The sequence below is a fragment of the Amphiura filiformis genome, chromosome 14, assembly GCF_039555335.1.
Source record: "Amphiura filiformis chromosome 14, Afil_fr2py, whole genome shotgun sequence".
Classification (NCBI taxonomy): Eukaryota; Metazoa; Echinodermata; class Ophiuroidea; order Amphilepidida; family Amphiuridae; genus Amphiura; species Amphiura filiformis.
The window spans coordinates 59095447-59113652 of record NC_092641.1 but is presented as its reverse complement, the minus strand read 5'-3'; the positions used below and the strand labels follow the sequence as shown (position 1 = coordinate 59113652).

The following is an 18206-nucleotide window of genomic DNA, read 5'->3' as shown; positions in this document are numbered from 1 at the left end:
CAATTCGCTCTTATAAACTTATTCCGAAAATTTTTATCCGAAAATCAATTTTGCCTATACCATGTATACTTTTGTACAAAGACAGAATTTCCAAAATATGCATAGGCGCACTCACATTATGACGTCCTAGCGATATTATGTGGGAAATGTTTGTACTTATTTTGGTATCACTGGTTAGAAGAACTCCGTAGCTATAGATGAGTTGACTTCTGACGTCAATGCCTGGCAGTATGCGCACGCATTATATTTTGTTCAGGTCTTGTGTTTTTAAAACTCCCGCCACATCACAATAAGGTTATTGAACATTGCAGTGGTTGCACGGGGTTCACTCAAGCATATAAATATGCCAGTCCCTTGCCTCTGTTGATAAACATTTAGGTCAACTCATCTATACATGGGTACCAAATATAACGGTATATGACGTATATAAATGCAAATTAGGGGTTGCACCCCCTTCGTAGTCCTTGTTACAAAATAAGGCTCGGTAGTTCTAAAGTTCTAGTGTTAAAGGCCCATTCAGCGATTTGCTCATCCGGACGATCGTAAAAATCATCAAAATTCAGATTTTGGTACCTTTGTCATTGTCGTATGAAAGACAAAATAAAACATTTTACATGAATCTGTAATTTATATACTGACAGTATATACCTTTAATAGCTAGGCCTAAATGTATTTTAATGGGGCTTCAAGTTTTTCAATAATGATGTTTCTTTGTTTATTGGCCAAAATTTTTCATTTTAGAAATACTCAATGACAACTTGAACGACTTATCCTTCACTTTTAAGGGATTTGTACGGAATTTCAATTTTTATATACTTATATATCACTGAATTGGACTTAAGATCAAACATGTCTACTACACGTGTTGCTTGATATCGTATCATTTACTATTCGAAATTCAATAATAACTGCTCCATATGTTAAATTTCCCAATGATAAAATAATGTCATATCATGTCAGCCCAAATATCCATTCGCAGTCTGTGAATTTGCATACAATGCAACACATTGGTTTACAGGGTGTAACAATAAAATTTGTACAATTGCATTTTGATTTCACAGGAAAAAGCTAAAAGAGTTATGGAACAAATGTTATATGCAATTTGATCAGTGATATCTTGGCTAAAAGAAGACGTTTAGTCGGTTTCTTTACTAGATTGGGTTCAAAAGTTATGTCCGATAAATTAAATCATCCGGAAAACGTGTTGGGCCACCTTTGCCATGTTTGGGCATATCAAGTTTGAACCGCGTAGAAATGCTTGTCAATTCTCTTTTTTCAGGAGAAATACGAATAAAAAAATTGCAACGAGTGTCAACTTGTAATGCAATGGAGTTAAACTTATTTTTAAAATTATGTCCTTTAATCGGCTATTCGATTTTTTTAGCAGGGAAAACGAGAGAAACAGATAAAATTGTATTTTGCTTTCACATTTAAAAGAAACAAATATGACGGAATGAAATTGCAAAAATTAAATGTGACTGAGATTTGGACCTCAGAATATCCTTCACCCCTCGGGATATTCCCCGGTTCCGACGCAAAGATATTTCACAATACCCTCAAAACAACTGATGCACAGTCATTACTCTCTGATCAATGCCCCTGGAATGAAAGTGATATCTTTGTTCTGACTGATTACTAATGTCATTATCAGTATAAAACCACCAGAATTCTTATTTTGTACACGATTGATTACGATAAAAAATAGTATAGTCCTAGGCATTCGTCAAACAGTAGCAACATTGTCGCTTAACATGATGACAACACAATTCCGAACGACGGCACTCGCCACTTTGACGCTGGCAATCGTCTTGGTTAATGCAAATCAAGGAAATGTGGGAGAGGCACCATCGTGGGGCGGGCCACCAGGCGGGCCGCCAGGCTGTCCTCCGGGCGGTTCACACCGCAAACCAAACATAATCATTTTTAACGCGGATGACATGGGATGGGGTGATTTCTCTTCCTACGGCCATCCAACACAGGAGTGGGGTCCCGTAGATGATATGGCGTATGAAGGAATGCGATTCACGAATTTTTACTCAGCTTCGTCTCTTTGTTCTCCTAGTCGAGCGGCCCTTATGACAGGTTAGTATCTATAGGTTTCGTTCTTGGTCTCCAATGAAATCATTATAATTACTCTCCTTAATTGTATTGTTGTGAATTTAAAAAAATGTAAATAAAAAATGGGCCAACTAATCCATTTATATAACTATGTAGACCATTATTTCTTGTTTTCATTTTGACGACAGAAGAATCAAGACCATTTTGTATCATTAGGAAAAATACAAGATTATGGTAATTGAATTACAAGATCGTGCTAGAAATAATGTTGATTGAATACTGTAGAACATATCAAAGGCTATTTCAGTTCCACACCACTCCACGCCATACATAAATTCTCCCAGTTACATTTCTCCAATATGAAATTTAAAAAAAAAAGTAAAATTAGTCGGATTGTCGGAGGCGGGGTTCGAACTCACGGCGCACCGCTTTGGACACTCTATGAACCCAGCGCTTTAGACCACTCGGCCACTTGTCTTGTTCCTATCCATTTGAAATTTATTTGAATATATAATCGCAACTTCAACATAGGCCTACCATGTGACAAGCAAAGGCAAAAAACGTACCATACTTTGGAATTTTATTTGCCTAAAAACATTAATGTGTATTAATAGCGCTCAATTGTTGTTAACTGCGTGTTCTATATACAAAAAAATCCAACAATAAACATGATAAATGGGCGTCTATATGGACAATACATTATATCGATTTTGACACGTGCTCGTGTCTCAGTACATTTCCATGGTCAGTAAAATACTATAGATGAACCTACCATTTTTCTTGTATAGACGTTCGATGTTTTGATCAAGTATGTAAATAATCGACATTAAACCCCAAATGTTTTTTCAGGAAATAAAAGATTAGATTAACATAAAAACGAAACAGTAATCTTTGGTGGGGTCTAATGTAATATTCACATAGAGTTTTCAACGTTTTTTCTATCCTTATTCTTGCTCAATTAAAAAAATATTTTGGCGTAAAAAATTGAAATAAAATTATCTGCCTCTTAAACGACATCAAATGTGCCACAATTGGGTATCACGAATCGTTATATATGATGTGCAGTTAATATTCATATTTTCTTTTGTACAGATGATGCTTCAGTTTTGGCAGGAAAAATATTTTCTTGAAAACCCTCTCACTCGGTTATTTTAAAAAAGGTAACCACGCTTCCCTAGAAAGTGCAATAAATTAGCATTAAATTTTTCTTATTCTAACAGCAAGCGTTTCTAAAATGTAGTATGGCGAAATGTGGTGTATTTTAGTTCCAAACAGCATTTTGAACGCGCCCAGGGTGGCCACTCAAGTATGAATAGTGTACGCATGCGTGACCAAACGAGTTTTACCCTACCAGGAAATGTTGCCCTTAATAAGGTAATTTATTATAAAATTAAGTAAAAAGCACCTACTTTGGCAATTAGAAAATACTGTTGTGACATAATGCTTACATGAACATCAAGGGCACAGTTCTAATTTTCGAATGCCATTTTTTTCTGTTAAATTTGCTTGATGTTTAAATCTCGAGATATGTTTAGTTAACAACGAAAAGGTAAAATCACAATTGCGCCACTTTTACTAGGGAAGAGGGCTGTGCATGTATTTCAATGATAGCATCAAGTTTATCAAGAGTTCCTTTTCGTGGAGGTTACTAATGTTACGTTGACGGGCGGAGGTCCACTTATCAATAACCGTGTTCCGCATTTGCGTTTTGGCAAATAAAACAAGATATTCCTGAAAAAAAAATGGTGTCAGTTCCAATTTGCAATATAATTTTTAATTTAATGTAATGTTAATGTAAAGTTTTGCACTGCAGCACTGACAAGGACATTTAGTGGTACTTCATTTATCATTAAATATGCCAAATTATACACTTACGTGTTTTGGTGCAACATCAGCCTTATATTCTTCAAATTTTTTCACAGGAGGAAGATGGCGAATTTCATCATTCGATATCAGCAAAGTATCAGGCCCTTGCAACGCCTATACCAGCGTAATACAAAAAGATTTTTGTTTAATTAACATTGGATGTTTTTATAAAAAATATTGTATGTGATGAAGAAGGGAACTGGTGGTTTATTTGTGTAAAGGTCAAAATAGGATTCGGATTTGGTCAGGACTCTTGTTTCGTCATCGTCCTTTATCTAAGACCCATTGTCTGGTGTGTTTTTTTTTTGTTGTAATTTTGATTTTAAAATGGAGCCTTGATCTTTGGTTCGAGTTGTATTTTTTCCTGAATGTATTTTAATGCTTTCTCTCCCCCACCAGCTCCAAGTACAGATAAAATACAAAAAGCTGAAAAAGGAAAAAAAAATATGGACACCGTCGGCTTCCCCCGTGTATTATCCGTCGGTGCCATTATCACGTGACTGTAGAAAAATGATGCTGCCACCAGATATAGGCTAAGTAAAACAGCGTATTACTATCAAGACTTATGTTTGAAAGCTGTCCTCAGATCGATGCGTCAAGTTTCCACTCCATCACACTACGTGCTCTATAATTTATATTAGTCCATGTCGACATTATCAAGACAGAGATTGCGTCTGACGTCATCTGTCAAAATCGTTGATGATGACTTGCTAAATCCGGCGGTAAACTGGGCGCCTTATTTTAATCTTATTGTTAATTTTGCACCTTCAAACATACAGACCATCTCAAAAGTTAGGACTTAATAGTAGGAAACTTAGCCAAGGCACCATGTCAACAATGCCTAGAAAAGTTGCTTTTTGCCTGGTAAAAGTACGTAAGATTCGGACCCAAACCAATTCGTCCACAGTTGACTTGGCCATATGCCAATTCATGCATTTGGCCCCAAGCTAAGTCAGCCACAAACCAATTCGATATTGACCAAAAGGGATAAACGATTTAATATGTTAATGAATATATGTGACCGTACATCACGAAACAGCTGTAAAGTCGGCTCGCGGTCAATTTTGTTTTATTTCGTGTTTAGAAAATATGTCATAAGCTTTAAAATGAAAAGTCATTTGACTCCAAACGATATCCAGAAGTAAAAAACAAGGGGGTTAAGTGCACAACGTACAAAAAAGTGACTATATCTCATTAACCGATGATCCTACAGATATGCGACCACTGACTTTTCTGTTCCTTTTTGACATATGGCACGACTCTCTAGGATATTTTGTTAAAAATTTAAAAAAAGTGACTATATCTTATTAACTAATGATCCTACAGATATGCGACCACTGACTTTTTCTTTTGTTCCTTATGACCAAGGGAAAAGTTTGACATATCTCACGACTCTGTAGGAAATTATGTACATCATCATCATCATACATCATCATTTTGTTTTCATTCAAATCGACATACAAAATATATATAAAAGACACAAAGCGAACACCCCCTTACACTGCCATAAGTTAGAAGATACAATTACACAAAGTTAACAAATAAAAGAAAAAAGAAAGAGGAGAAGAACATGCAAAGAAAGAACCAATATAAATATTTATAACACTTCATATAGACATTCCACAGTTCAGAGAAGAAATTGATAGTTGAGGTACGTACATAACTCAGATGGGTGGGGATGGGTGAGGTCATTAAATAATGCCTAAATATTAGATGTAATTTTGTATTAGACTTTTCTTTATTTGTAACTTAAACTGGTTTACTGATTTTGCCATCTTTATACAGGGTGTCCCAATAAAAAGAGGCCCCACATTGCGCCCTCTTTTTCTCCTATTTCTGAAATGTTGATCTAATATAGTGTGGTATGTAAAGAACCCTTTAATCGTTAGCTTTTATAAACCAAAACAATTATTTCAATCGGCTCACAACTTTTGAAGATATGCCCTTTTGAATAAAAGCAAAAGAATTCCCATTCGGCATTCATTTTACCCATAAATTAATGACACTATTAACAAAATTCATTGCCCATAAACCTACAGGTAAAGCCCATTCCATAAATAAAGTTATTTTATAAAGTTCTCATTGAGGAATGTTTGATATTCATGCATGTAATGGTATGTGTACTAATTTTCAATCTTTGAAGTAGCCAAACCTTCTCCGTGGACAGAGTGAAAAACGGGTACATTTCTCTAAAAGAGCATATCTTCAAAAGTTGTGAGCCAATTGATATAATTGTTTTGGTTTATTAAAGATAACGACTCAAGGCATACATACCAAAATATATTAGATCAACTCTTCAGAAATAGGAGATAAAGAGAGCGCAATGTGGGGCCTCTTTTTATTGGGACACCCTGTATATTGATAAGTAATATTCCATTTCCTAGGACCGGCAGCTCACCGGAAGCCCGTGTTGTGAGGGCCACAAACTTCGGCTACGTACAGATACGCGAACGCTGACTTTTTTTGTTCTTTATGACCAGAGGAAAAGTTCGACATATCACACAATATTTGGTTTAAAAGATAGAGGGTTAAGTGCACAAAGTACAACGAATTGGTTTAGTTTAGTTTAGTTTTTAAATACCTTTATTGCACAAAATATCAAAAAGCGGTGTGTGGTGCAAAAGGGCATCCCCGAACAGGCACGCAGGCACACTGGATGGGGTCCCTTATACACACACCAAAATAAAAAAAAATAAAAAATTACACAGTACATAATTATAAGCACATTTTTAAAAAACACTATAAAATACATTAAAAATACAATATAATACTAAAATTGAGTTGCCAAGTATAGGGTAAAGCCATCGCATAATCCAATAATCATTAGTAAAATTGCACAAAGTAGGTAAACTGATTTTGCAGTTTGCAAATGTTCCTCCGCACAAATCCAAGAACCACTCGGCACAAAAGATCCCCTGCACACCCCCAAAGACGCTCCGCACCACACCGTAGCACCATATCAAATTGACTGATCAACTCTCACACTCCTCATCCGATTCCTGCTGGAACTTGATGTTGGTGGCATCAATTTGAGAAAGTACCACGGTGCAGCACGCCTAAGACCTCCATACCGAAGTATTCCTGGACATGCACAGAAGAAACATTTGCAAATTGTGAGTTATTAACAATCCCGATGAAGTTATTTATGAATACTGACAGGTTAATTTGAGATGTAGTGATTAAGGAGCTCAGATTTGAAATATTTGAAAATTTGAACGTTCCTAACATCAGCAGGGAGGTTGTTCCAGGAGTTGTATACACGATTAAGAAATGTCTGCATGAAGATATTGGTATTGCACTTATTTGGGATAATTGTAGGCGAGTCAGAAGATCTTAAAGAAATGGTTTGTGACCGAATGCAAGACATCAAGGCATCTAAATATACAGATTTGTTGTAAAAACAACGGTTATGGAGAAAATCACGAAATAGTTCAATTTGGCCAACTTTTTTGTACATCAATATACAGGGTTCGAATTAGCATGTGGGCGAATTGGTTTGGGGCTGAATTGACGAATAGTATTGATATCGATATTGATATTTTTACAGATCACGTGATATTTCGATATGATGATTCGAATTGTCACGTGATCGTCAAACCTGTAGGAGAAGGTGTCAGTTCTGCAGGTACTGACACAAAAAAATCATGGCATCGCATGTATCGCGTTTATTCATGAGGTTATGAATAACGTTTAATGTTGATTCACTGCGGTGTGCCAGGGAATACCAAAAAAGTATACTTTTGTTATATACAACACGTGTCGGGACAGGCAGTATTCTGTTAGGGATTCAATCATGTTTCACCGTTGTTCTTCACCGTTTAACAACGATGCGGCCGCGTCGTCTGCGTGGTTTATTTCGCGAGGGCAGCCCGAGCGAAGTAAACCACGCAGACGCGCCGGACGCGAGAACGAAAAGAAGCTGAAGATCGTATAATTCACGATTATTTTAGGAGGAAATGTCAGTTAATCATTTTCACTAAGTCTTACAAGAACTTTGATGATTTCTCTGTTAATATCAGCAATAAAACTACAGAATAAAACGGCAAAGTTTAGCCGCTACCTGAAAAATACTGAATTCAACTTGTAAACTTGCGTAACGCGTAGTCTCGCTCGCGTTCGCGTATACGCTACAGTAAAAGTGTGGATTCATCACGGTTTAACAACGGTTGGCTCCTGTACAAAGGTATAGGAGGAGTTGTTGAATTCTTGTTTATTACCTGGTGAAATATGATCCTGGTGAATTATGATCGCGATTATAGTATGATATCATAATCATACATTCCAGGTAGATTGCCAATACGAATTGGTGTATATGGTGAAGATAGAGTATTCCGGCATAATCATGTTGAAGGTTTGCCTCGGTATGAGGTTACCATAGCAGAGGCTTTGAAAGATGTGGGATATGTTACCGGCATGATTGGCAAGTGGCATCTAGGTAAGTATGTAGTGTTATTTACTAAATCTGTCCATTGTCATTGTCGCATACTGACAAATAACCGATCTTTTTGTATGTGTAATGCTTTGTATTCTATTGATTACAGGAAATCGGGGACTAAGGTGGTACGACACCCCCTAATATTTTTTGTGACTAATTTAACATTTTTCTCAAAAAATAACTACACACTGGTATCAAAAGTTAGGGGCAAGGAAACCAATAATTTCGCTGAAATTTCAGTGATTCAAGACGAGTGGTTCATTATATTATGTTAAGAAATGAGGTACATTCTAGCTGTACCTCTTTTCTTATCATAAATAATGTACCGCTTGTCTTGAGTCACTGAAATTTCAGTGTAGTAACTGGATTCCTTGCCCCTATAATATACATAGCTTTTGTTCCCAGTGTGTTATATTTTGAGAGAAAATGCAAAAATAGTCACAAATTTATCAAGGGGTGTAGTACCCCCTTAACCCACCACTGATTGCAACAGAAACCATTTAATCACCATTCATTTCAGAAAAGTATATTATATTTTTAAATGAACAAATCGTCGGCTGTATTCCATAGTGGCGTATAGTGATTTTTGGTCATTTTTTGAAAATTGGCACATATGTTTTAATGATGTTCTCTTTCATTTTTTCTAAGTCACATCAGTCATAATTAGCTAATTAATTAGTAATTAATTAATTAAATGTGGCGTTTAAGTGACATTTTTGTATTCCATAGTGGCGTATCGACCATACGCCACTTTTTATACACATTTTATAATTATGAAATATCGGCAAAAATGAAAAACATCGTATGTCATAGTGGCGTACGCGTATCGGACCTATACGCCACTATGGAATACGAACGACGAAAAGTAACGCCATAGGGATTACACGGCGACCGAGGTGGCGTACGGTTAACGTTAGGTTAGGGTATTGCGTTTTGTTTGTTTTCCATAGTGACGTATAGTTTTATTTTCAGTTTGCCAGCAATAGTATGCATTTATTTCTTTTGAAAAATATATAACAATTAAATCTGTTTAGTTTACGACAGAAATTTCACATCATTTACAAAATATAATGAATGTCTGATTTACACAACTCGATTTTAAATTGGCATTTCTTGAAACCCGATTTTCTCGAAAAGTTGTTTATTCGCGGCGCCCCACTATACGCCACTATGGAATACGGACGACGAAATGCTTAGTTTCTCACAACTTTGACAATTTGCACTCTATTGCCGAAAAGTCAAGTCAAGTCAAGTTAAGTAAAACTTTAGTAATCCACAAGGGAAATTACACTCAAGAGTGCTCATACATACAAAACACATAATTACAACAAAATATCATATCATATCAAAAACACAGTGAAAAGATGAAGCTCTGTCAATTAGGCCTACATGTTACTAAGAACGGCGCCCCGAGTGTAGTTAGAGTTATGAAGTCTGATAGCTTGTGGAACGGAGGAAAGATACCGGCTTGTCAAGGCAAAGAACAAGCGCATCCGACCAGATCTGGGAATCTGCTGACATGAGAAACGATCGTGGAGTGGATGACCAGAGTCATCCATCACATCAGCCAACTTCTTACTCAACAGATCAGCATAAACAGCTTCGAGGTCCCGCCTTGACACACCTATGATCCTTCCAGCTCCATTCACAATTCTATCAATTTTGTCCCTATCCCCTTTTGCAACATTCCCTCCCCAACATAATAAACAATATCTCCAGACACTTTCAATAACGGAATCATAAAACAGAGCAATTATTTTTACATCAACATTGAAGTAGTTCAGTTTTCTGAGACAATGCATTCTTGAGTTCAGTCTTTTGATCAAGTAATCTACATGTGCATGCCAATTGAGTTTGTCATCAATCATAGTGCCAAGATATTTATATGAGGACACTCACTCCACATTACTACCCTTCACCACTATAGGGCTTGGAGTTGTACTTGACGTCCTAAAATCAATAATCATTTCCTTAGTTTTGGAAACGTTTAATTCCAGGTAATTGGCATCACAGTATTTTACAAAATCAGCAAGCTGTTGATGGTAGACAGAATCATCATCATTTGTAATTAAAGCAATCATAGCAGTATCGTCAGCAAATTTAATTAAAGGACATGAAGGTTCTCCAGATCTACAATCAGATGTATATAACGTAAATAAAAACGACGCTAAAACAGTACCCTGTGGGGCACCAGTATTGGAATGGAGAACATTGGATAGTGTACCATTACATGATATTTTGACATATTGTTAATATACAGTTAGATAATCTAAAATCCAAGCCAGAAAAGAAAAGGGGACATTTTTATGATCTAATAATTTCTGAATTAACAAATGCGGCTGAATAGTGTTGAAGGCAGATGAAAGATCAAAAAACATTGTCCTAACTGAATTACCAAATCTAGCACGATCACTGTGTTGATACATTTTTTCAAGCATGACCAAAATAGCATCAGTGCAGCTACGACTACTTCTATACGCAAACTGTAACGGATCAACATAGTCTTCAACATAACCATTCAACCATGATTTAAATAACCTTTCACAAACTTTCATTGGAATAGATGTTAAAGCAACAGGTCTAAAATCATTCATGCATGAAATGACTGGTTTCTTGGGTACTGGAATAATACATGAACGCTTCCAAATGTCAGGCACCGTAAATGATCTAAAAGATAGATTAAAAATCACTGTGAAGATCTGTGCTAATTGATTAGCACACAGCTTTAAAATTCTAGGAGTAATGTTGTACGGTCCCGCAGACTTAGTAATGTTAAGTTTTAGGAACTCGCAACAAACTTCATGTTCAGACACTTGCAGTATAGAAACATTATCAGATTTCAGATTGTTCTCTAAAGTGGTACGCAGACCACCAATTTCATCACTAAAGTCGTGCTTGTCAAAACGATTGTAAAAATCATTTAACTTATTAGCATATTCTAGAGTGGTATCTGGCAAACTGTTTCTTGAACTGGAAGTGTTTGAATACCCGCTCATAAGTCGTATACCTTCCCAAACCTCTTTCATGTTATTTTGAATGAATTTTTGCTCAATTTTGGTCCTGTACCTTTCTTTCTCCCTCTTTATAATTCCTTTCAATTCCATCTGAACCTCTTTCAATTTTTCTTTATCCCCCTGACCAAAGATTTGTTTTTTCCTGTTAATCACGTCATTGACAGCTTTAGTTATCCATGGTTTATTATTAGGATATACCTTTACTGTTTTTTACGGGGATGATTCGACATTCGACAAGATGAGTTATTAGAAAACCAACTCACATAAAATTACGACGCATGTATTATGTTATCAATACTGTTGCCTTGTGTCTATATAGAATAGCGAGTTATTATCTTCTTATATAAACAAATGCATATTTGTCATGTAACAGATGGCCAAATTCATAGTGCGGCTGAACTAAATACTACAATTGTTTAGCTATGAAATAACTTACTTATGAGTAAGTATACTGTTATGATATATGCATTCAGTGGTCCTCATTCTCCGAAATATTTGTTCTTTGGCAATTATAATATTCTCGAAGCGCTGTTCAATACAATTGACTTCAAAAATCAAAAGCATGCTGCTCATATGCTCTAGACCGCCAAATATCTTGTTTGTCGCCCTCCTGTGGCCAGATGATTTTCCGCATAAGCGGAGGTCTCTATTCGCCAGCGAAGTGGTTACATAACTACTTGGTAACTGAATCACGCACCTTTTGGAATCGGTAGTACATGCCATAGACTTTTTGTTGCGATCATTTCGATCGTGGTGCAGACCTCAAAAGCGTGATTCAGTTGACACAGTGATGATCGGATTACACATAACACTTCGCTGTCGGCTTGTGCTCCCTCGTGACGAAGGAGGGGGCGCATAGTAAATTAAAGCACATGTGACGAAATTGATTAATAAGAAAATAATTATTTAATTAATTAATAATTAATCAATTAATAATGAATGAATGAATGAATAAATGTATGAATGAATGAATGAATGAATGAATATTTACTATTATAAGCGACATCAGCAGCCAAGATTTTATAAGTCTGCGAGCGTCGTCTATTTACAAAAATATTGCATAAGCCGTTACGTAATACGTCCGAAGAAATAATCAATTTGATCTCTCTCTAACATCAGGGGTTAATGCACACAGCGCAACAGATGGGGAACATTTGCCTCACAATCACGGCTTTGATTACGTGGGCACAAATCTACCGCTAAGCAATGGTTGGCAGTGCGATGAAGAACACGTAAGATACTTTTTATATATATTTTCAAGTTCTGGAGTGTGTGTTTTATTTCTTTATGTTCTTAATGAGGCAGCTCCACATATCTAAATGTCTAATAGGAAATAGCCACACGCCATGTCCAAGAATTGTTTTATAATAAATAATTATAGCCTTGTGCTTTGTGTATCTAACAGGGTTCCTGTGTGGTTCTTGCTCATAGTGTCGAAACAGTGTCGAAGGAGTTTATTTTGTGTCAACCCCACGGCTTCGTTATTCTTTTCAATAAGTTCTTCTTAATTTATAGCCAAAACATTACCAGATGATAAGAAAAAGATACGAAAAGTAAATATCAAGGTATTGAATAAAATTATCTCAGGATTTTTGATCTCCGTGAAGATTTAAACCATCAGTTAAAATACCAAGTAAATTAAGAGTAAAAAGTACCCATCCATTTTTTGATATATCTCATTTCGTTTATTATAGTGGCATATGAAAACTGGACCTTCATCGTTGATATGTTTGCTGTATAAGAACGCCACCATTATTCAACAGCCATACTCGCATTACAAATTGAGTGAAACTTTCGTAAATGACGCTACGGGCTTCATGAGGGACGCTCAGCAACAGCGTAAACCGTTCTTCCTGTATTACGGCACCGCGCAGACACATGTAGATATGTATAGTAATGAAGGCTTTAGAGGATCATCTAAAAGAGGTAACAAGACGCAAGGGACATCATAACTGCTCTATTAATTTGCAAACAAAAATATTATTGATTTATTTATTTATAACATTCTGCCGAGGCTTTGCAAATCCCGCAAAATGCTCAGATACTACTAAATTACAGGTATGCCAACCGAATATGAAGGGACAGGGATGAAGGAGAGGGCCAATTTTGGAAGCAGGAGGAAAACCAGAGCACCCAGAAAAATGAGCAAGGGTCGGCAAGCAAACACACATGTGGCAAAGCGGTGAATTCAACCAGGGCCACAGTGTTGATAACCGAGTGCGAAGACCACTGTACTAGACCGTCCTCTTAAGGTCGAACCCTAGTCGCAGGTTTGAACCCTGGTGCCTTGTACGTTCACGTGAAAAATTTGAGTTAGCTTGAAATTCCCCCGGATAAGGAACTTACTGCTAATTGTCTCGTTGTAACCCGTACGAAACTCGGGGAGCTGATCCTGGTTGCGAAGGTTATTTATGGAATACTAGGGTATGCGCTCTTGAAGCTGCAAAGTCCCTTAGTTGTTCATGTTGTTAAATGGTTTTTGTAATGATGTAAAGTGTGCTGAGGTTTGTGGATCAACGTCTAGCGTTGTGCTTGCGCTTAGCGCACTATACATCACTGCGCTTTTGTATGGTATCCCTTACACCTTTCGCCTTACAGCCGTTTGTTCGTATGAACACACCAACCTAGTCACCTCACTAAAATGATCATATGAATCATTGTACAACTGGTCTTAAAATGATCATATAAATCAATTAGTGCAGTTGATAGCTCCATCCTTTTGTTTATTTAAGGTTACAATTTTTTTTTGCCAACCGTAGTGGCTATTGTTTTTTTAACCCTGTGGGCAACCTTGATGGCTATTGCTTTTTTTATATAGCGCTGCGTGCAACCCTGAGGGCTATTTCTTTTTGTAGTTTGCCTTGTTTTTCCAGCCTCCTCCTCCTCCGCTACACCCCGGGATGCTTTAACTTAAAAATTTATTCATTTATATATTTTATTTTGTCAAAATATAGTTTCAAAAACTCAATAACAACAGATGGTGCTATTAACAATGTAGGCTAATTATTTACGACCATTCTATCTATCTACAGTAGGCTATGTCAATCCACCGTTGGATGTAGCCTTCCTCATGATCACCCCAGATCTTTCTATCTACTGCTACTCTCGCCCATGTTGCAATATGATGTTATTTCATCTCTCCATCTCCTCTTCTATTTACCTCTACCTCTTTTTCATATTCTTGGTTGCCATTCTAGCCCATCTCCATTGTGATTGTTTAATTTTTCTCAAAATTTCTGGTCTGCTGTCTGATGGTTGAGCACCTTACTTTGTCTAGCAGTGAGATGTTTAACATTTGCCGTTCCATTGCTCTTTGGGCAGATTGTAGTTTAGTTTCTAAATATTTAGTTAATGACCATATTTCATTGACTATATATACTTTCCTTTTGACTGACATAGGTATATTTTTATTGCATAAGATTTCTTTATGTCTTCCAAAGCAGCTCCATCCTGCTTTTATCCTTTTCAATACTCCTTCCTTTAGATCAATCCTTTAACCTCAGTGTTTGGCCCAGATATGTATACTCCGCGGCCGCAACTCTTTCAATTTCCTGGTCTTCAATGATGATCTTTTCATCTGTTGCCAAATTTGTCATATATTTTGTTTTTCCTTTGTGCATTTTCAATCCCACCTTCTTGCTTTCTTTATTCAAGTCAGTAAGTTGTGTTTCCATGTCCTTTACTGTTGAGGTAGTAGAGGCAACGCCATCTGCAAATCGGAGGTCTGTAAATTTTTCTCCATCAACATGGATCCCTCTTTTATCCAAAGGTAGCTTTTTGAAGATAGCCTCCATAGCTATCTTTGGTATCTCCTTGTCTAACTCCTCTGGATATCTTAAGAATTTCAGAAACGTCACTATCCAGATGGATTCGAGATGTTGAATCTCTATATATATCCTCCAGAATACAAACATACCCTTCATTTATACCTATGTCTCTCAGTGCTTGGAAGAGATCATTATGTTCTATGGAATCAAATGCTTTCTAATCAATGAATCCAATACATAGGTCAAGTTGATGTTCGTATGATTTTTCAATGAGTTGGTTTATTGCAAGTAGGTGGGCCATGTTTGAATGTTTGAGAAACCTTCTCTAAAACCCACCTGCTCTCGTAGTTTATTATTATTGTTATTATTATTATTATTGTTATTATTATTATTATTGTTATTATTATTATTATTATTATTATTATTATTATTATTATTATTATTATTATTATTATTATTATTATTGTTATCATTATTATTATTATTACTAGGGCGTTATGGTGACAATGTGCGAGAAATGGCGTGGACGGTAGGTGCCATAATGGAGGAAGTAAAGCGTATGGGAGAAGATTTTAACACCCTCGCAATCTTCACATCTGATAATGGTCCACTTATACAAGTTTGCAATGAAGGAGGCGATGCAGGAGTTTTGAAAGGTAGGCGACTATATGAAGACGTTTAAGATTCTTTTGAAATGTCGCTTAACTCTTAGCCTTCGGTATCTACGGGCTTGAATAAAATGAATTATCTTAAACAGTGCAGTAATTACTAATGAACGGTATTTCGCAAACTCTTCATGGACGCAACACAAAAGTGCACAATTAGTACATAAGCCACTCAGTTATGAAATTGTCACACTAAGTGGAATTCTGACTTGTTTCAAGTAGTGGATCACATGTTGTCGTAGTTTCAATGTGTTGTTTCCAATTAAAACGCTTGGAGCCGCTTCCTAATACGATCAAATTAAAGCCATAATGTACAATTTCCATCCAATTTTAATTTTATATACAATTTCTTACCCAAACTGCTCAAATAATATTAGTAATACTAAAGTAACTGCCGGGAAAAGTTTCTGTCCATTTGAAGCTGAAATAACAAGGTAAAGTAAAAGAAACTCCACTGGCGATTTCGGCCGTTTTACATGGAGTTGTATTGGGGGGGTAAATAATTATGCTTTATGTCAAAATGGCTCCGTTGACATACAAATACAAACATTTGAATATATGAATACAAAAGCCACCTAAGTCCATACTTTGGCCAAATTGAGTTAAGCATGGGAAATTGTTGCTATACATAGGCCTGTCATATGCATGAAAGAACAACTCAAATTCATTCTCTGTGTCTATTGGGCATGTGAAAAATAGCATGTATGAAAGAATCACCCAATTCCATGATTTGAGTCTTGTAACACATTGATTGAAATCCAGTATGTATAAAAGTCCACTTGTAACACATTCATTGCTAGAGAATGACTTTTGAACAAAAATGGGTTTAATAAAGGAAAGTTTGTGGTTTATATTACATGGCAGAATGCTTATCAACATTATACATACCTGTGTGCTTTATTTTGTATTATCTTACTAGTGGTAATCTCATTCTAACATTGTTGTCTTTGTATATGATTCAAAAAGTCCAAAATTTAAAATGAACCCCACGAAGTCCCTGAAATGCTAATCGTCATACCTAATACAGGTTAATCCACTCATTTGCACGTAAAACTTACCATATTGACCAGGTAAATCTAACTGAAGGAATTAAAATGATACACGGGTTTTTCTCTCAAAATAACTTCGCATGGACTTAGGTGGCTTTTGTATTCATGTATTCATTTGGATGTAAGTTTTAACATGTGTAAACATTACGAATATTCTTTTAAAAAAACAGGTTTGAAAGAAAATCATATTATAAGATCGTACATCATGCTCACGTATAGACCTAAACTTATATTATCAAATTATTTTATTGTATTGTCTGACAGGTGGAAAGATGAGTTACTGGGAAGGTGGCGTTCGCGTTCCCGGTATCTTCCGTTGGCCTGGTCATATTAAAGCAGGAATTACAACTGATGGTATAGCAAGCCAAATGGATATCTTGCCAACGTTAATGACTATCGTCGGCGGTTCCGTTCCTGATGACAGGATAATTGACGGTCAGGACATTTCGTCAACACTCTTCAAATGGTTGCCCGAACCTCAACCCGAGCCCACGAGCAAACTTCTAAATCGAAACCATCCAGGCAATGAACCCCGTATTTTGGTATGGTATTGCCTTGATAATCTCTTCACAGTCCGATATGGTAGTCACAAGTTCCATTTTGTGACCCAGAGAGTCTGGACAAAGGAGGCCAATTTCAATGAACCAGGACGATGTGGGGACGGGGGATTCCCATTTCAGCAAAATGCCCGGTGCGGTACATGTCGTTTAGATCTTCCATACTGTGTCACCCAACACAACCCTCCATTAATGTTCAACCTAGACCAGGATCCCAATGAAGCATACCCGTTGGACGTGTCCCTTCCCCATCACAAAGCTGTTTTAGATGAAATGATGCCCATATTGCAGGCGTTTCAAGCATCTTTGGTCATACCTCCTCCATTAATGTCTTCCAGCGATAATGCTGTATGGCCATGTTGTGATGGGTCCTTCCCAAATTGCGGATGTAACTATCAATATTTAGGACCAATCCCACCACCAGGAGATGCTTCTCCAATCTCAAAAGAATATCAAGATACGATGATTGACCCTGAGAATGATAATTACATGTGGTATTTGTAAACCTTAAATGTATCTCAACTATGCTCATATTTGCGTTTGCTTATCGTACATCTCACCGTCTCTTCTTATCATCACTTACCGTTTTTTCCTCTTTTCTCCTTGTCTCTTGGTTATTGCATTTTAATGAATAAAACTGAACTACACTGATCATTATTAGGTGGGAGGGTATCAACTCAATTCTTTGCAGAATGGGTGAATTTCAATATTCTTAGTGATATTCTTTACGTATTGCTTATTTTATTTCTTATCATTTTGGTATGTTATCAATCATTTAAAATTTCTGCCTGCTTC

At 36.5% G+C, this 18206-nt stretch overlaps 1 protein-coding gene across 1 annotated transcript; it reads left to right on the top strand.

The window, feature by feature from the left end:
* Positions 1–1754: 1754 nt before the first annotated feature.
* On the top strand, positions 1755–17915 carry LOC140169538 (arylsulfatase-like). The gene is made up of 6 exons (XM_072192800.1): positions 1755–2082; positions 8210–8359; positions 12493–12605; positions 13068–13299; positions 15632–15796; positions 17119–17915. Exons 1-6 carry the CDS (start codon positions 1755–1757, stop codon positions 17913–17915), a joined length of 1785 nt encoding a protein of 594 aa, XP_072048901.1.
* Positions 17916–18206: the final 291 nt, after the last annotated feature.

Excerpts from the sequence above, each read along its gene's own strand:
- LOC140169538 (XM_072192800.1), top strand. The coding sequence starts at position 1,755 with ATGACAACACAATTCCGAACGACGGCACTCGCCACTTTGACGCTGGCA. Across the intron at positions 12,606-13,067 it reads GGCAGTGCGATGAAGAACAC|TGGCATATGAAAACTGGACC; the intron begins GTAAGATACTTT and ends CGTTTATTATAG. Across the intron at positions 15,797-17,118 it reads CGATGCAGGAGTTTTGAAAG|GTGGAAAGATGAGTTACTGG; the intron begins GTAGGCGACTAT and ends ATTGTCTGACAG.